The sequence below is a fragment of the Hemitrygon akajei genome, chromosome 22 (assembly GCF_048418815.1).
Source record: "Hemitrygon akajei chromosome 22, sHemAka1.3, whole genome shotgun sequence".
Lineage (NCBI taxonomy): Eukaryota > Metazoa > Chordata > Chondrichthyes > Myliobatiformes > Dasyatidae > Hemitrygon > Hemitrygon akajei.
In genome coordinates this window covers 28,356,498-28,377,376 of record NC_133145.1, presented here as the reverse complement: position 1 = coordinate 28,377,376, position 20,879 = coordinate 28,356,498, and the positions used below count along the sequence as shown (strand labels likewise).

Genomic DNA, 20,879 nt, shown 5'->3' with positions numbered 1-20,879 from the left:
CTCTATTATTTTGTCATATCTGTGGCAGAATAAGCGCTCTAGAATTAATAAAATCCACCTCCAAAAATCTAAAAAAGAGGGTGGCATGGCTTTACCTAACTTTCGCTTATATTACTGGGCAGCTAATATACGTTGTGCTGCCTTCTGGTCTTTCTTCCACGGTCAACCTGAGTGCCCTAACTGGGTGGCAATGGAGTTGAGCTCCACTAAAGAATTATCTATATCTGCACTTCTTGGCTCTGCACTCCCTAGCAGTCTACCCAGATCAATAGCTAATCCTCTGGTTAGACACACTTTGCGTATATGGGCTCAGTTCAGGAAATGCTATGGTTTCCAGGGGTTTTCCATTTCTAGCCCTGTCGCAAATAATCACCTTTTTTTACCTACCACGTTCGATTCAGCATTCCATGTTTGGTACAGGAAGGGCATTAGACATTTTGAAGATCTCTTCATTGATAACCGCTTCGCTTCTTTTCATCAGCTCTCTGTTAAGTTCAACCTGCCTAACGCTCACTTTTTCAGATATCTCCAAATCCGACACTTTACTGCTCCTTTAATTCCTAACTTTCCTGAAATGCCTGCGAAAAATGCTATGGACCTATTTCTCTCCATTAATCCACTAGGTAAAGGTTTAATTTCAATTATCCAAGATAAACTAGCAGCCTTACGACGGGCCCCTGTGGATAAAATTAAAATGGCCTGGGAGCAGGATTTAAATATCTCCTTATCCGAGGAGAGCTGGGACTCAGTTCTCAAATCGGTTAACTCAACCTCTCTTTGTGCTCGCCATTGTCTCTTACAGTTTAAGATCGTTCATAGAGCCCATATGTCTAAATCTAAACTATCTCGATTCTACCCTGGCATTAGTCCGCTCTGTGATAAATGCAAGAGGGGCGTGGCCTCTCTCATCCATATGTACTGGCTCTGTCCTAGCTTGGAGAAATTCTGGAAAGATGTCTTCACTACACTATCGGGTATTCTGAATCAGCGCCTAGAACCTAACCCCTTAATTGCTCTGTTTGGTTTTTGGGGCGAGACAGATTTATGTCTGGGTCCGACCAAAGGCCGAATACTATCCTTTGCCTCTCTCCTGGCGAGACGCTTGATCCTCCTTAGATGGAGAGATGTTGCCCCGCCCACTCATGCACAATGGCTTAACGACATTATGGCCTGCTTGGACCTCGAAAAAATTCATTATTCAGTTCTCAATTCGGATTTAAAGTTCCATAAGATCTGGGGGCCTTTTATCGAGTACTTTCATAACCTTCCTCTTGACTAGGGTTTTTTTTTCTTTTCAGTCCCTTGCTTTCAGCTCCCTTTTTTTTTCTGGTAGTAGGCATTATTATCCTCTGTTGCTAAGTGTATTTACAGTCTGGGAGTTTGACTGTCCGGACTTATACTCTCTATATTGTGTGGTGGTTGGTCTGGAATTGTTTTTTTTTCTTGTGTTGTGGGGTTTGGGGAGGACACTAAGCTCACTTGTCTTTAATTTAGGTGCTTTTTTGTTAAATTCTCTTCCTGTGTAGCATATTGTTATTGTATGCTTAACCTTGCTCTGTATTAATGCTCCTCATTGGGATTTGGGGTTTTTAATTTTGTAAAATGTTTTGAAAAACTAATAAAAAAATTTAAAAAAAAATTATTGTCTCCCCTTTTATACCAGTGGGACATACCATCACGTGACATCATATCACCCCACTATCAGAAGACAATTACATCATACCAATATCACAAGACAATTGCATCATGCTCACGAGAAACTCATGGAACAGTTAACAGTGTGCATGTGTATGGAGTGTTTTTACAAAGTGCTCTCTGTCACAACATTCCATGCTGGCTCCATTTTGTCTTGAAACTTCCATTTTATTTTGGCATGTACCAAGAAGGAATCACAATTATCTCTTTCCTTACAGCAGTGCAGGGCCAAAATACGGAGTACACAGGCAAAATGTATTCAGAGAAAAGTAGATTTGAAGTAAATGCAGGAAAATGATTTTCATGACTATCAGAAATCATAAGAAACAATGTCAAAAATTTGTCATCTGAATCAGAGGAGTTGATTTCCATTTTATTCACTCTTTCATTCCCATTTACACAAAGGAATGAATCTGCTTTCGATTCTACCTGTTCAGCACTGACAGTGTGATAATGAGCCAATAATTTAGATAGCATTGCCTATTATTCCATTTCTGCTAGGGCTCCAGGTTCTGTTCACTGAGGAATATTTCGAAAACCCAGAACAAGCACCTGTTTGGGCTTTTTTAATATGCAAAACAGATAGAATATGCTGCTCATCCTTTTGCTGCAGGAAAACACAAAACTACATATAATTTTAACATGAACTTGCACATACCTGGAAAGCCTATTCTGTCCATTCACCAATCTCAAGTACAACCACAACAGAAAGATTGTTGTTTACAGTAAACAGAAAACAGTGAACAAAATAATATCAGTGGCTAAAAAAACAATCTCACTCTCGTGTCTCTGGCAAATAATCCAAACTGGAACTAAATATTTGGCTATTCAATGAAGTCTATGTGTTTATTCATTGAGATACAGCACAGAATAGGCCCTTCAAGCCACAGTTCTCAGCAATCCCCAATTTTACCCTAGCCTATTCAAAGGAAAGTTTACAATGACCAATTAACCTACCAACTTTTTGACTGTGGGAAGAAATTGGATCACCCAGAGGAAACCCATGTGTTCACAGTGAGAATGTACAAACTCTTTACAGATAGTGGTGATCTGATAGCAATACCCACATAACATATTGACACGAGTCTCTATGGGCTTAGAAACAAGGAACAGTCACCTAGGTAACATCACCCAGCCTTGAGTGGACATAAAACTGTAGCTCACCATGATAAATAATTTGAAGTATATTAGAAAAGTATTACAAATATGTTCCCTGGTTTAACTTTAAAAGTATAACATACACAATAATGAGAGAAATTATTTACTTTTTCTAATTTAACAGTCAAATTAAGCCAGAAAGTTATGCTCAGCCTATTGAAATTTGAATGTTGCAACACTTGCTCAAAGCAGACTAGAGAAATAATTTCAATTAGAAACATGCTGTGCACTTCAATTAGTTTGCATAAAAGGGCTACTTCTTTACAATAATACATTCAAAATTCATTAGTGCTTTATCACTTTACTCCAGGATATAAAAACATGTCTAAATTAAGAATAACTAATGAAGGAAGTGCTGTTTGAAATCCTGAAAACAGAGAAATCACAGTTAAATGGCTAAAAATAAAAACTTTGTTTCCTATAGCGGTAAGCAGATCACAGAAGAAAAACACAATTAATCGCAAAGAATGTATTTTGTCCAATCAGCCAAAAAGATTGAATGGCCAGGACTTGCAACTCTGAGACTAAAGATCAGGCTTTGAGTTACTTGCCAGAACATAGGGCATAACAACTCAGGCAGATGCTCCAGTAAAATAGGTACTGTCATATTCTATACAATACTCCAAATTGAGACCCTCATAAACTGCATCCTTATAATTTCTCTATTACCTTTTATTACTTAGATTAATTAAAGTCTAATTTCCTTTTCTGCTTAAATTTCCAATTTCTTTTATATTTGTTTTCTAATTTAAAGGTCTTACAGTTTTATAAATTTAATAACATAAGGTATTAAACACCGACACCAATCATCAAAAGTGGGAAAAAAAGCCAATTCAGGAAGATTGACAGGCAAACCAGTATTTGATCAGTGCTTGGGCCCCAGCTACTAACAATAACCATCAAATAACTTGTACAAGGGAACTGAAGCTTGCTGATAGCACAAGGAATTATGAGGACAATGCAAAGAGCCATTAAGGCAATTTGGGTAGTTGCATAAGTGGGCAAATACATACCTGATACAGAATAGCAATACAGAGGCAAAGTATAATTTAGTTTCTCATATGAGATTCCATAGTTTCATGCATTCCACTTTTTCCCCTCTGGAAGGTTATAAACTTAGAAAAACTATCTGAAAGCACTTGGAAATCAGGAGAAAACAATTCTCTTAATGAAAAGCTGAAGTGCGACTAAAATGCTGTTTTTGAAGTCTGTAAACAATATTTTAAAGTGTGCCACAGTGAAGCAGTTTAAGATACATTATACATAGAAAAAGAACTATTTGCATACAATTTTTGCTGTTTAATTGAGTCAACACCTGTTTTTTTTACAATAGAGTAAATTTTCTAACAGAAGTCCTCTAGATACACATATTTAATAGTATTTTGAATGCGAGTTCTCACATTTTGAATCTTTCAGTCATGTGTTTCATCTACTTTTGTTCATTGATTCAAACAATGTTAATGACTTAGTCTTTTTCTAAAATCTACAAGATGTCATTCATTTATCAGGGTATACAGGATAATACGGAAGATATTAAGACAAAAATGCAATAAATTACTGAAATTATCATCAATTGTTATGTTCTAATATCTGATGCAATAGCGGACAGTCAATTTTTAAATATTCAATATCTTCAAATATTAGTTTCTTCAAAGGTAGGCATTTAAAGATATTTTCAAGCAAAGATAATAGATTAATTCACTACCATTTGACACAACACTGGTATTGTCATTAATATCACTACTTAAGCAAAGCTTTCATCGTACTAATTGAAGACCCTCGATACCCTGTCCCAAAATGATTCCAATGATTCAGGTAATTGAAGAGCTGGTAAAGTTTATGTCGCTTCTCAAACCCAGGGGCTTTGGGAATTTTATTATGATATTCTTTATAGAAGGAAGAGTTAAACCCTCCAAATATTCCAGATATTCCAAGTTCATACTCAGAGTGGCCATAGAAAGATGAAGGATCAAAAATGACTGGCCCATCGTCTACTTGTCCAACATTTCCTCCCCAAAGGTCTCCATGAAGGAGAGCTGGTGTAATTTCTATGTCATGAAATAGAGCAGGTATCTTCAACTAGAAAGCAAAATGACAACAGTTAATGTAATACAAGAGGTATGAACTTTGTTCTGGCAATTGCAGATATTATGGTAAATTTGGCCATGCATTCTCTCAGCAAGTCCTCAACCAGAGTTGGAGAAAGGGAGTATAAGGGAAGGTATTGGATATGATTCTATCATATACTGGATTCACCAATATCTAATCCAGCTGATGTCCAACTGGGTTGGGTGAATGATGCAGTCAAACACCCAAGGAATTAATTAAATTTTGGAAATCAAAATTAGGCAGTATATATCAAAAATATAATCAGCTAAAAGTAATCCATTTATGTTTTTTATTTATCGTATTGTAAATGTTTGCTTTGAATTTAGTGTTAAAAGTTTTTGGAGAAATGTACCTGGAGCTTTGACCAGAGCTCCCTGGCTTCACGGTCTCCATATTCTTTTTCAATTAAATCCATCTGGAGCTGAAGACGTTGCTGAGTAAAGAAATTTACCCAGTCATTCTGCCAGTCATTATTCTGAGGGGGAAAAGAACAGAGAATTGCAAATGAGATGTCCAAATTATTTATTTCAGTTTTATACAAGTCTTATAAAAAGCTAATATACAGTATTGCAAATATTTGCAAGGAAAAGAAAAAATGCTCAATTCCATCTATAACCTCAGTGAATGAAACAGTCCATGCTTGTTTTCAACAAGACAAAGTCAGCATTCACTCATGCAATAAAATAGCAAACAACATTCAGACCGAAGTACTACACAGTAAGAGTCTGATGACCTATGCTCAACCTTCAATGGCATAACCATTGTCAATGTACTGGGAATCACCATTAGCAAAAATACAACAGGACCAACTATTATCTTGTGGCTCCCAAAAGTTGGTCAGAGACTCAGTATGTGCCAACATATGAAACCCAAAAGTCCTAATCTACAAAGAATGACTCAGGAGTGTATGTAGAGTGTAATCTCCACTTGCTCGGATGAGTGCAGCCTCAAGGATTCTTGAGAAGCTCAAGGCTATCCAGGGTAAAGTAGCATGCTCGATTGGTCCAAATATAAAAAAAGGTGTACAATACCATTCTGTAAACCCCTCCCAAACACATAACATCTATAATAGTGGTCGCCAACTCATCGATCATGATCGACTGATCGATCTTTGAGACTTTCCCAGTAGATCCCGAAAAAAAAAGAAAAATAAATACACAAATACTGTTGAGAGATTGTTTCCGGGTTGCGGGGTTTTTGTTCCGTTCTTTCTGCCCAATGCCCATGCGCATAGCTCCCCCGCACTACACAGTGTACTTCAGTGGTCTCCAAGGAAACAATATGAGTCAGTTGCACCTTTCCTCAGTCCCTGCCACGGCCACTGTTGAACTTGAACCCACGCAAAGTCATCAGTCGCCTAAACGCTGTGACACCCTCGCGCCAGTGTTCACATCGCATGGCTGGCGAGAACCGCTGATGCTACTGGCCCGGAGCTCGGCCAGCGGGAACCGCCGATGCTACTGGCCTGGAGTGCAGCTGGCGAGAAGTGCCAATGCTACTAGCCTGGAGCTCGACCGGCAAGAAGTGCCGATGCTAGTGGCCCAGAGCGTGGCCGGCGGGAACCGCTGATGGTACTGGCCCAGAGTGCGACTGGCAGGAAGTGCCAATGCTACTGGCCCGGTGCACGGACAGACGGGTGCCGCCTCTAAACCTGTTTACCACACCGAATGTTCATGGGGAACCCGGTGCTAAATTATTCGCAGACAACCTAATTCGGGCTCAAGGTTTTGTAAGTATCAGAGCAGCTACCTTGCTGCGATCTGCTGAAACAAACTTTTGTCCGCCGATAGATCCTGCGGGGGGGGGGGCGGGCGCAGGCCTGTCGCTCTCCTTGCTCGGTAACTCGCTCTCTCCGGACTGCGACCGCCGCGGCCCCGGTATGGCGACCTCCAGCCTTGACCTTGTCCTCTCACCCCATCCACGACCAGCCACACCTAGCCAGGGCATCTGGCGGCGGGTGGCCAGAGGATGGAGTTCAGGCCAGAGGCTGTCTAATGAGGCAATGAACCCTCAAAACTGCTTTGGTACCCTGAGTCCAAGCACGCTGCACTTAAAGACGAATCCGCTGAGTTTTTTCAGCGGAAAAAACATGAGCAGCACGGGACAGCAGCTAAGTGCCGAGAGTCATGAAAACTAAATTGCGGAATAGACTGGACATAAGGAACCTGCTTCAAGTATCGCTGTATTCCCGTCATATTTAACACCCCCACCCTCCCCATCGGCCAGTCTGCAAGAATATTGTCAATATTAAACCGGTCCGCGGTACAAAAAAGGGTGGGTACCCCCAGTGTTTATGCATTCTTTCTACTTCCGGGTTGCAGGGTTTTACTTCCGGTCTTTTCTGCCCCAGTGTGCATGCGTATAACTAATAAATTTGGAGTCAATCTCCCCTTTCACTAAGGCCGAGGTAGGGGATCTTGGGTTTAAAAAGGTTGGTGACCACTAATCTATAACAATAATGATCAAGGGTGACAGGAGACATAACTCCATTTAGAATTGCAATCTATCATGAATAGCATAAATTTGTATTCAATAGCCTCAGGTAATCCGTTTTCTCTATTTGTGTAAGAAAAAGCCAGTTAACCACTTATAATATTGGTTCAGTCATTTCTCTTAGGCTACGTCCACACTACACTGGATAAATCTGTAACTGAAGCTTTTTCTCTTCGTTTTGACCCTCCGTCCACATTAAAATGGCGTTTTAGTCCACCGAATACGGAGCTTTTCTAAAACGCTCTCCAGGGTGTGTAATTTTAAAAACGGCAGAGTGGCTGGAGCAGTGTGGATGGGGTAACCAGAGAAATCTAAAATCGCTGTCATGACGTGCCAGAACAGATGCTGGCGGCAGCGTGCCATTTCATTGTTTTCTTGAATGCAACCTAAAAATTTCAGAATAGACGGCAACAAGACTGAAGCCAGAAGAGTTAGAAATGTACTCACCAAATACTTTGACCCATAACTTACTGAATAAATAAGTATACTCACTTTGCCCTGTTTTCTGTCCTTGCTCGTATGAAAGTGGTTTACCTATTTATGCAAGTACTTCTCTGACAATAGATGTGTAACAGCCTAATGTAACATCGTATGGAAATACAAGATAATACTGATGCAGACATGTTTTATACATTTAACAAGGGGCTTTATTAATGCAACAGAGTTAGTCAGTTTTTCAATGTTCATCGTCAGCCGGGTCATACTGTCCTTGAACTCCCTGTCGATTGCCTCCATACGCTCTAGTATTTGTTTCTTTTTAGTTTTAATCCTTCCTGCGCCGAGAGCCAACAGCTGCAGTTTTTCTAGTCTGTAACTGAACCAGTTCTTTTGTTTTTATGCGAAACCGGGCGTTTTCAAAATTATCCGGTCTAGTGTGGGCGTAGCCTTAATTGATGCAGCCAAAACTGCGTTTCACACCTCTTACTATGTTGGTGACCTGCCTTTCACTCATTGGTTAATGAACAAAGACAGTAAAACTAAGAACTTTTACAGCTCATCACTAAAACCAGCAGAGCCTCCCCTTTTCTTTATCACTCCCTCGTCCTCTTTGCAATTTGAAGACAACTTGTTTTCTCTCTCTCTCTCCCCAGTTTCAAAAGAGGTCCTTGACCCAAAAAGTTAACTCTGTTTCTCTTTCCACAGATCTACATTTCTTTTATTTCTATGATCTGGCCCAACTCCATTTTGTTTATTTTCTGCCCACTGATGGAGAAGATAGCATGTGCAGGAATCCAGAAATATCAATAATTCTCCCTTCTGTTCAATAATTATTATAAGATAAAATTGAAGTCCCATACACACTGTCCGTTGGCTACAAAGGGTTCCACAGCAACGATGGAGCATGAGTAAGTTCCATCAAGATCCCAACCAACATTTATCTCACATGTAAATACGTCTCATTACCTAGCCATTGTTCTTGCTATCATTGTGGGGCCATATTGTACACAAATTATCTGCCACATTTTCCTACAAAGAAATACTGGAATGTCTCATCACCTTGTAGCCTACAAAGCTGCAAAAGGCACTATATAATTTAAAGTTCTTTGATATAATTTACATTTCCCATTTGTACATGCAAACCATTAGACAGCAATGCCAAAAAAATGACCTTAGCACACCAAAGTTCAAAATGTGTACAAGGAGAAAAAGAAAAGATCAGCTTACCTGTGGAATGTAACCACAACAAGTTACAGTATGAAATCCAAACTTGTCCATATACTGGATATCAGACTGACTTGGCCCCTTGCCTAGCTCAGATACAAATAATAAATATTTAAACCAATAGACATAGCACTTAAAAAAGTAAGAAAATATAATTCTGCACTAATACATTATCTTCTTAAATGTAACTATGCATCCTCTACCTCCAATGAACTGCTATAAGTCAACTGTTAACTGTGTTCCCTTAAATAGATTATATTCATTAAACTACTACAAATACAAAGTTAAGTGTCTTTCTTAACATATGTATCATGATAGCTCAAGCAATAAAGTTAAAACCTGCTCCTCCACGTTATTAAGAAATGGATGCAGTTCAGAATCAGATTTAATATCATCAGGATATCCTGGACTTTTTTTTTACAGCAGCAACATAAATATAAGTTAATCAAAAAGAGAGCCAAAAAATAGTGAGGCAATGTTCATGGGTTGGTTCATTGTGTGTTCAGAAATCTGGTGGGGGAACAGAGGATGTTGTTCTTAAGACGCTGCATGTGTGCCTTCAGGATCCTGTACCTACTCCCGGATGATAGCAATGTCCTGTATGATGGGGGGACCTTAAGGGAGAAGAGGTCCTGCACAATGAGTCTACAGAATCAGGAAAGAGGTTGAAGAGCAGGGCCTCCAAATATGTAATCCCTGGATCACTACTGGTGCCACATGCTAGTCAGGACAGCAATAGGATGACAGCATTGATGAATGAGTGGCTGAGGGACTGGTGCAGGGAGCAATGTTTCAGATTCTTGGACCAGTGCAACTTTTTCTGGAGTAGGGGGTGACCCGTAGAAGGGGGATGGTTTGCACCTAAACTAGAGAGGAACCAATATCCTGGCCAGAAGGTTGACTTGTGCTACTCAGGAAGGCTTAAACTAGTTTGATAGGGGGATGAGAACCAGAGCATCAGGTCAGAAAGTGGAGGGATGGAGAGGAAGGTAGATGTCAGGGCTAGTAAGAATAGGCAGGAGCAAAGTAATAGATATGATAAGGTGGATAGTTCGAAGTGTGTCTATTTTAATGCTAGGAGTTTTATGGATAAAGGTGATAAACTTCGAGCATGGATCAGTACATGGAATTACGATGTCGTAGCAGTAAGGGACATGAATGGGTGCTTAATGTATCAGGGTTTCGATGTTTTAAAAAAAATAGAAAGTAAAGGGGGGGGGGGGGCAGATCAAGCTGCACCACAAAGCAGGTACAACATCACTGCTTACTCAGTAGAGACATAATGGAGGGCTCAGCCACTGACTCCACATAGGTAAAATTCAAATATAAAAAAGGGTACAATCACTTTGATGGGATTGTACTACAAACCCCCTCCCCCAATAGCCACTGGGAGATTGAGGAACTGACATGCAAATAGATTAAGGAACTGTGTAAAAACAGTAACATAGTTGTTATTGGGGACTTCAACTTTTTGGCAAGGAGATGTGAGAGGCTTATTTTTTTTACACATACTGGTTGGCTCACGCAATGAACTGTCTGGGGTGGTAGTAGAGGCAGATACATTTAGGACTTCTACAAGATATTTAAATAGGTGTATGAATGAGATGAAATTCAAAGGAGATGAACATTGTGTAGGCAGAAGGGATCAGTTTAGTTGGCCATTTGATAACTAATTTAATTGGTTCAGCATAACATTGTGGACCTGATGGTCCTGTCCCTCTGCTGTACTGCTCTTTGTTCTATGGCCTATGTTCTTATGATGGATCCCACCATTCTGAGGCACCACCTATCGAGGATGTCTTTGACACTGGGAAGGTCAAAGCCCATAATAGAGCTGGCTGAGTTTGTAGCTCTCTGCAGATTCTTCTGATACTACGCAGTGGCCCCTCCATACCAGATGGTGATGCAAACAATTAAAATGCTTTCCACAGTACTTCCATAGAAATTTGTAGGAATCATTGGTGACCTACCAAATCTCCTCAAATTCCTGAGCAACACACACAAAATACTAGAGGAATTCAGTGGGTCAGGCAGCATCTATGGAAACGAATAAACAGTTGACGTTTCGGGCGGAGACCCTTCTTCAGGACTGCAAAGAAAGGGAAAAGATGCTAGCATAAGAAAGGTGGGGGTAGGGGAAGGAGCACTAGTTAGAAGGTGATAGGTGAAGCCAGGTGGGTGAGAAAGTTAAATGGCTGGAGAAGAAACAATCGATGGAGAGTTTCAGAAAACAGAAGGAGAAATCAATGTTCATGCTATCAGGTTGGAGGCTACCTAGACAGAATGAGGTGTTGCTCCTCTATCCTGAGAGTAGCCTCATCATGACAAATGAGGAGACTATAGACAGATACAGAGTAACGGGTATTGGGATAAGAATTAAAATAGTTGGCCACTATGAAATTCCACTTTTTGCAGATGGAGTAGAGGTGTTCAATAAAGCTGTCCCACAATTTACGTCGGGTCTCACCAATGTAAACAGGTCGCATTGGGAGCATCAGTACAATGGACAACCCCAACAGATTTGCAGGTGAAGTGCTGCCTCACCTGGAAGGACTATTTGGGGCCTAGAATAGAATTAAGGGACGAGGTGAATGGGCAGGTGTAGCATTTCTGACATTTGCAGGGCTATGTGCCAGGAGGGAGATTAGTGGGGAGGGACCAATGGACAAGGGAATCATGGAGGGACTGATCCCTGCAGAAAGTGGGGGGTGGGGGAGTAAAGATATGTTTGGCGGTAAGATCTCAATGAAGATGGCCAAAGTTTTGGAGAATGATCTGTTGGATGCTCAGACTCATGGGGTGGTGAGAACAAGAGGAACTCTATCCCTGTTCAAGCAGAGGGAAGATGTGGGTGACAGTGGATGTCCAAAAATGGAGGAGATGTCAGTGAGGGAAGTATTAATGGTGGAGGAAGGGAAACCCCATTCTTTGACTAAGGAGGACATCTCTGATATCCTGGAAAGGAAAGCCTCTTCGTGGGAACAGATGGAGCGGAGACGAAGGAACTGAGAAGAGAGAATAGCAATTTTACAGGAAACAGGGTGGGAAAGAGTATAGTCAAGATAGCTGTAGGAATCGGTAGGTTTATAAAAGATGTCAGTAGACTGTCTCAGAGATGGAGACTGAGAGATCAAGAAAGGGCAGAGGGGCATTAGAGGTGTCTCAAACTCCTAATGAAATATAGCCACTGGCGTGCCTTCTTTGTACGTAATTGCACCAATATGATGGAGCTGGAATAGAGCTTCAGAGAAGCTAACACCCAAGAGCTAGAAATTGCTCATCTTCAGTACTGCTCAGTTTCCGAAGGCAGCAAAAAGTAGCAACTTATATAAGACCATAAGATATAGGAGCAGAAGTAGGCCATTCGGCCCATTGAGTCTGCTCTGCAAAAGGTTCATAAGGTTTCATCTACCTTAATGCTTCATTACCAATTCCTTGACAGTTCAGTGGTAAATTGCAGTATTTCACAGTAAATTGCACTATTTTATCAGATAATTCCTCAGAGATGAATCAATAAATCCAATGTACTTAAAGGTACTGTGTGTACTATTTCATAGAGATCGGCATTTTTCAGGGCATCTGAATCCTTTACAACTAAAATTGTAATTCAAAAAGAGTAAGACTTCTCCAAAGTTTAACTGATTTAATCCCTAAATTCCTAAGATTTAGAATCCCAAGTTGCATAATTTATCGTTCTGAAGTCAATTACAAATGACCAAGTTTTGAGTAAACACTGGTATCTTACCAACAGTCTGTGCCTCTCTTTGTTGCTGCTCTTTAAGTTTTGCATTATGAAGATGCAGATCTGCCAGTTGCTCTCCTAGATTAGCCATGTATCTAGAGAAGAAACATCAGAACTGAACGCAGGCATCTTTTCCAACAGCTTTTGACATAAATAAACCAAGGAGTAATATTTAATTTCATCTTGGACCTACCATGTGGCAAATCAATTGGCATCCACATTGACTATCTTTTTGGTATAATTTACATGACTTGACAAATCATTTAAAAATATCTAAAATGATTTTAGAATATCCATTAACTGTTGTGTGTCCTTTATACTGCCACACAGAAACTTAGATTTTCAATTATAATCTCAAGAACTATGCATCCAATTCCAAGACAAGAGGAAAATGAACCAACTTTTTTGCTTTTACTTCCCAGTTTGTCCAACACAGAACTCCAGGCTTTACCTGCAACCTGATCCATAGATCCCCAATTGCATACCAAATTACCATTCCACAATCAAATCAAAACTTGCAGAAACTGAGAAATCTGAAATACAGGTTACTGTGTAAAAGCAGAAAATACTCAGGCAGTTTATGGTGAAGAGGCTTTGGTCTGAAAATTAAACACTGTTTTTCTTACAACAAATCTGCATGACCTGTTGAGCATTTTCTGATTTGACTGTTGCCCACGATGTATAATTAAGTCACCACAGACCAAATAAATTAATTCCATAATGCAATGGTTGAAATTTTTACCAGAAGATTGGAAAATAGTCAATGTGACTCCCTTGCTCAGAAGAAGGAGAAAGACAGAGGACAGAAACCTAAAGGCCAGTTTGTTTAAACTGTAAATGGTCAAGTAATAATCAAGTAAGAAAGAACTTGATCTTTTGGGAAAGCTGAATATAATTAAACCTCATCAACATAGTTTAAAAAAAGTAAATCAAGTTTGCTCCTAACTTTTGAGGGGAATCTACAGATGAAATGTATTTAGATTTCAAAAAGGCTTTGACAAGTATCAGAAGAAGGCTGTTTCAATGGAGTGGAAACTGCTTGTCTCAGAGAAAATATAAGCGTTATAATAAATGGGCCCTTTTCAGAATGTAAGGGTGTAACCATTGCAGGAATCAACTCTTGGCCCACAATTGTCCGCTATTTAAATTAATGACCTGGAGGAAGGAACAGTATGCAAGGTTTCCAAATTTGCTGGTAATATGAAAATAGCTGGAAGGGCATGTTGTGGTAAAGATAACAAAACTCTGCAACTGATTGAGGACAAATTGAGTCAGTGGGCAAAAAAGGCAAATTAAGTTTCCATAAGACATAGGAGCAGACAGGTGGGCCATTTGGCCCACCTGTTTGCTCCACCATTCAATCATAGGCTGATCCAATTCTTCCAGTCATTCACACTCCCCTGCCTTCTCCCCATACCCTTCGATGCCCTGGCTAATCAAGAACCTATCTATCTCCGCCTTAAATACACCCAATGACTTGGTCTCCACAACCACTCGTGGCAGCAAATTCCATAGATTTACCACCCATTGACTAATTTCTCCGCATCTCTGTTCTAAATGGACGCCCTTCAGTCCTGAAGTTGTGCCCTCTTGTCCTAGACTCCCACACCTTGGGAAATAACTTTGCCATCTCTACCATGGGAAATAACTTTCAAGCAGGAAAGTGGGAATCATGCACTTTGGTAAGATAATTCAAAAAGACAAATTATCGAAATAGAAAGATACTGACTGTGAGTGAAGTACAGAAGGATCAAGGTGTTCCAGTCATGGGTTTCTTGAGTCATAAAACCTAGTGTGCAGATCCAGCAAGTAGTTCTGAAGGTAAAGGGCATTTTGGCCTGTACTGCAAAGGAGTTGGAGTTTAAAGATGGGGAGGCTTTTCAGAAATTGTGCAGTGTTGGAGAGGCTTAAGCTGAAAGACTGTGTACTGATTTGATCTCCTTACTGAATGAAAGGATAACACTGGAATGAGTGCAAAAGAGATTAGAACTAGAGGGTAGCCCAACCAAGGGAGACTAGCAACACAAACAAAATGCTGGAGGATCTCAGCATCTTTTCCATAGATGCTGCCTGGTCTGCTGAGTTCCTCCAGCATTTTGTATGGGTTGCTTGGATTCCAGCATCTGCAGATTTTCTCGTTTGTCAGGAAGACAACATAGTTTGGGCCCATATTCCTTGAAGTTTAGAGGAATGAGGGGTGCTCTGTACATCTAATGGTTCAGGATAGTAATGTAGACACAGGTAGATAAAGTTGCATTCCACAGCTACACAAAATGAGAGAATATAAAAGCAGGAGTGAAATGTATTTCAGCTTCTTCTAAACAAGTAACCAGAAGCAAAGTTCCAACAGATAAGCTAAGAAGGGAACCTGACAGAGTAGCTGTTCTAATCTTTTCCGAAGTGGGACAGTGTCAAGCAAAGGGACATAATAAGAAAGGGCCAGTCGTTTTAAACTGAGACACACAGAAATTTGTTTTCACAAAGAATGGTAAATTTTTGGAATTCTCTTACTTAGATGGTGGTGGAAATTGGAACATCAGAAATATTTAAAGAGGAGTTGGATACATGAAGGAACAGAAGCTTATGGAAAAATGACATAGAGAGTCGATGCCAATTTAGATCATCAATGGTCATTTTAAATGGTGAGACAGGTTTGAAGGGCCAAATGACATATTTGTCCTATTTTCCCATAATCCTGTGTTCTAAATTTATAATACCATACATATATATTTTAGATATTTTTTCCATTCCTTTGAACATTTTTATGATGACTGATACAAAATTAAAACTTCATACAGAAAAATACAAACAAAAAATTCTGAAGATATTCAGCAAGGCAGCATCTAAGGAGAATGAAAAATAGGAAACATTTTAGGTTAAGAATCCTTCAGTGGAATTTAAGACTTGCACAAATGAAAGATCATTAGGTAAGCTGTAAAGAGCTGATCACTCAAAAACAGTTAATTTCCCCCAAGATGTCAGCTGATCAACACCTCCAACTATTACCAACCCCCACCATTACCCCATCCACATCAGCTACTCTTCTCCACAGCCCCTCAGCATCCCTCAAACCCCATGCACTGCCATGTTACGATTACTCTCCATGCCTAACACCTATACTGACACAGTCTCTGTCCTATATCTTCATATGCCCTCCTACCACCTAGAAGAGTTCCTCTTCCAAAGAGTCACATTATCATTTCTTGTCAGAGTCATCTTATATTTTGATACTCCTGCAGCTAACATCACTTGATGGACATGCATTCAGTCTATGTATATAAGCTAATCTTATGCAACACACACAAAATGCTGGAGTAACTCAGCAGTCCAGGCAGCATCTATGGAAAAGAGTAAACAGTCGACATTTCGAACCGAGACCCTTCATCAAGTCTGCCCAAAATGTCCACTCTTTTCCATAGATGTCGCCAGGCCTGCTGAGCACCTCCAGCATTTTGTGTGTGTTTCTTTGGATTTCCAGCAGATTTTCTCCTGTTTGAAACATAGAAACATAGAAAATAGGTGCAGGAGTAGGCCATTTGGCCCTTCGAGCTTGCACCGCCATTCAGTATGATCATGGCTGATCATCCAACTCAGAACCCTGTACCTGCTTTCTCTCCATACCCTCTGATCCCTTTAGCCACAAGGGCCATATCTAACTTCCTCTTAAATATAGCCAATGAACCGGCCTCAACTGTTTCCTGTGGCAGAGAATTCCACAGATTCACCACTCTTTGTGTAAAGAAGTTTTTGCTCATCTCGGTCCTAAAAGGCTTCCCCTTTTTTCCCCTTCCCCTTTATCCTTAAACTGTGACCCCTTGTTCTGGACTTCCCCAACATCGGAAACAATCTTCCTGCATCTAGCCTGTCCAATCCCTTTAGAATTTGATACATTTCAATAAGATCCCCCCTCAATCTTCTAAATTCCAGTGAGTATAAGCCTAGTCGATCCAGTCTTTCTTCATATGAAAGTCCTGCCATCCCAGAAATCAATCTGGTGAACCTTCTCTGTACTCCCTCTTTGGTTTGTGAAGCTAACCTTATGTATATATAACCACACTCACCAGTCACTTGAACATTGTGTTTTATAACATTGCTTTTATTGTCACATATATTGTGATATATATGCTTATTTTGTTTTTTAATGCTGCATTGGATCCAGAGTAACAATCATTTCATTCTCCTTCACACTCATGTGCGAAAGCCAATAAATAATCCTGAACTGAAATTCTAAAAACCACAATTCCATGTATTTGAAAGAAAATAGCTTAGCAGTATTACAGTTCATTAAAGTTATTAAAAGATTCAATTATATCATGAACTCATTCTGTGTAGCTCTGTACATCTAATGGTTCAGGATAGTAATGTAGACACAGGTAGATAAAGTTGCATTCCACAGCTACACAAAATGAGAGAATATAAAAGCAGGAGTGAAATGTATTTCAGCTTCTTCTAAACAAGTAACCAGAAGCAAAGTTCCAACAGATAAGCTAAGAAGGGAAAGTAGAAATATCTGAACCCATGATAAAGTCTGGGGAACATGCAGTAACATACAATAAAATAAATAATTGAAATTGTTTTTTTTTACTTGAAATCAATCACAAATTGGGAATGAAATTACTCTGAAACAGTTCTTTTGATTCTGATTAAGAAATTGCCTTGATCAGATTGCAATAATGTTAAGAAAAAATAAATTTAAGTTTCAATTTTTAAAGCCCACCTGTTTAAGCTGTGAATGTCCAAATGCTCCATAACAAACATCGACCCACCATCTGACAGACTGATCACTTTAATTGGCTGTGGCACTCTAACAGTGTTCGTTTTCAAAATGGCCTCCAGACTTGCCATTTCACCATCAAACATTTTTTTGGCCTGTTTAAAGCAACGTGGATAGTGAGACCATGGCCAACAACAATATCAGGAATCATGAAATTATCTATCAATCAAGCAAAACTCAAATATTGCAAAATTTCAAACATACTAATCTTTGCACCACATATTTAGTGTCACCTCCTGAAAGTCAGACTAATATATACCATTCAAGTGCAGAATCAATTGTTTGCCGGGGCATGGATAAAAACACAAATCTGTAATAAATATTTCTCATATGATATTATTTTTCTATCGTACAAATCTGAGATCCCTGCCATTTTGTTTTCATTGCGTATTCACATGGAATTAGTCAACTTTGCAATGTGGTTAATTGCCTATTCTCCTCAATGCAAGATACCTAATGTAACTCTCCTAGGCATGTTTAGTGCTCTTTTCCAAGTAACAATTCAAATCACTTCTGCACATTCATGTATTGTTTTTGTACAAAAATACTGTCTTTTATATTAACTAATTTTCTGAATTCCTTTTTAATTACAGATAATTTATAGCAGAAAAAAAGTTCCACTCATTCTACCACTGACCTTTTTTGTCCAGCAATTTATGAAGCAGGTGCACAACAAAAGTCAAGAAGATTAATTTATGTTGGTAGAAAAATTTCAGAAAAAAAATCTACAACTCATCTCAATTAACAGACTTAAGGACTTTTATAAAGTTTTTTAAAAGGGCAGTATTTTGTGGTGATACTCTTCCCTGCATGTCTCGTTCAAGGTGAATGTCACGTCCATTGTGCCGTCAGATCCAGAAAATACACAAAGTTATTCAGAGAGCGGTTTTTTAGGCAGTGGAAGATGGTGGCTGCCATTTTCTATAGCAAACAGAAAGGAGACTCGACTGTCAATACTATAAATTATCTCCTTTCTTGAAGAGGCGCATGATTACAAAATATCTGAGGTCCCTTGGCATTTCCTCCTCTTCCCAGACCAGGGTGAAAATCTGTGATCTATTTCTTTTCTATCAAATTTTAAAACTTCAATAGCAAGAATTCCCAACTCTTTTTATGCCATTAACCAAGGGGTCCGTGGACCCCAGATTTGGAACTCAATTCTAAAAGGGTATCCCAGGCCTTATTGATTTGCAATGGGCTGATGCATCTCCATTTAATCACTTAGGGGTGCTATATAATGGAGTCAAGAGAGCACGTCTTTACTCAGAGTAAAGGCTGATGAGTTCTTTGAAGTTATTCTTCTCATGGCTGATGACTGACTCCTTACTTTAGGCAAGTTCACCTCCTTGGCTGTCAGCGGGATGCAGCCTTGGGGATTTAATCTTCTGCCAACCATTCTCCATTCTATAGAACTGCAATTGGACAGTAACAGTTCATACCTAATCAGGGCCAAATTAAATTCACAATACAAGCTTTGATTCCAGTACTAATATACAAACAAGTAAATCAGAAAATACCTATGAATAACTGGCACTGTCATAGTAAGAATGTAGAAAATATTTATCAGTTCCCATATCTCAGGAGCTGCCTCTCAGCAAAAGCAGACTCAACAATGAACTTCACTTTTACCTTTAGTGTGCTAGCAGAGCCTTTCCTCTTTCGAGGAAGAAATTTTGAAGATCCATATCTCCTAGTCTCCTAGGCAGCTGGGATCCCTGCTTTCCTGTACACTTCCAAGATCTAACCATGCACCTCAAAAACAGTGGATAAATTCTGCCACGGTTGCATTCACAACCTTTTTCCTTAATCTATGAACAACATATACAAACCATCTTCACTGTGCTCTCCCAGGGCACCATCCCCAATTCTGATGACAATCAACAAGCTTCAAAAGATCGGCCACATCATTCACCAGATTTGTGAAATGGGGACTCTATATAAAAGTCTTTCAAAGGAACAGACTAACAGGTAAACAGTGGGAAAAAAATCATAGATGCTTCTCAGCATCCATGAAAATAATGTGACATTATATTGGAATCCCTGGCATGTAGATGTACAAGATGGAAGAGAATTAAGGATGGCACTGAGAACTAAGTTCTCAGATACAGGAATTGGAGTACAACCAAAAGTACAATGAAACCCAGTGTAAACAGAAGAAGGAGCACACCACTTCCTAAACTAAGCCACATATCCTGTCCAGCGCTTCCTCCAAACCCAAGGCAATGTTCTGCTCAGATAATGGCTTGTCAGCCACCTCAGAACTGGAGTGGAAGTTATCACTGATTTCAGGATACTATCTAAAGAGAGTAAACACTTGGCTTTGTATTTTACATAGCATGATAGAACCTAAATAAATTACACTAAATAGATCAGAGCAAAATTTAGTTTACTCATTAAAACATTACAACTCTGATGAATGACAAGCTAAAATTAACTAACATTAATTTACAAGTTAAACTGAGAAACATCATAAATGCAAATTCTCAGCTTACACAAGCACTTTTTCTGTTCACTTTCCACCCATGACAAAGTGAAAAATGTGTTTTGTTAAGCTCTCAGCGAAACACTTGTAAATCCAATTTTCACCTTAGCATAGGTTTGCTGATCCTGAAATAGTCTCTCCTTCAATGATGGCCCGTTGTTTCAAGAAAAGGCAATTAATAAACACAAATTCTCTTAGTTTAAAATCTACCAATCCCATAAGAAGTGTTGCACAACAATACAGAACTAGTTTATTTTCAGACAGAACAGAGATAATTTTCTGCACTATTTTGACGAAGATTTAATCATTTCTGCCAGCTGTTACAGTGAAGCATGATTCAAAAGGAAACCTTGGTTTCAAAGAATGATATCATCAAACCAGCTGAATAATTGATTACATTTTATGATCCACACAGACTATAAAGAAAAAAGAACTTTTTAAACTTAATTCACTGTGCCAAAATATAAACATACACTAGGTTAATGCTGAGGTATTATAAAGAACATTATAAAATCCCTTATGCTTTGAAGTATCAGAGGGAATTACACTCTATAAAAAAAATTAAATTAAAGGAGGTAGTAGTTTCCTAAATATTAATTTAGCATTAGTAACTCAGAGTATTTGTGCAATAAATCTTCAAAGTATTTTACAGAGGGACTAATTTGCAAAATGGTTTATGGCCATTCAAAACATTTCCCTTGATTGTGGGGGAGAAAGCTAGAAGTGGCAGAAGCTGCTCAATTGCACTAAATAACCAAGAGCAA

The 20,879-nt window shown here is 39.2% G+C and overlaps 1 protein-coding gene across 2 annotated transcripts in view; it reads right to left on the bottom strand.

Annotated features, from left to right (window-relative positions):
- Window positions 1-4,131: 4,131 nt before the first annotated feature.
- The window catches only part of fn3krp (fructosamine 3 kinase related protein), a 28,750-nt gene continuing 12,002 nt past the window's right edge, over window positions 4,132-20,879 (bottom strand). For both annotated transcript variants that reach the window (XM_073025890.1, XM_073025891.1), the window contains exons 2-6: window positions 17,577-17,728; window positions 12,863-12,954; window positions 9,121-9,203; window positions 5,315-5,437; window positions 4,132-4,932 (exon numbers count right to left, since the gene is read on the bottom strand). In XM_073025890.1, the coding sequence (XP_072881991.1) occupies window positions 4,594-4,932; window positions 5,315-5,437; window positions 9,121-9,203; window positions 12,863-12,954; window positions 17,577-17,728 (789 nt within the window). In that variant the 3' untranslated portion in view covers window positions 4,132-4,593. The remainder of the gene's footprint in view (window positions 4,933-5,314; window positions 5,438-9,120; window positions 9,204-12,862; window positions 12,955-17,576; window positions 17,729-20,879) is intronic.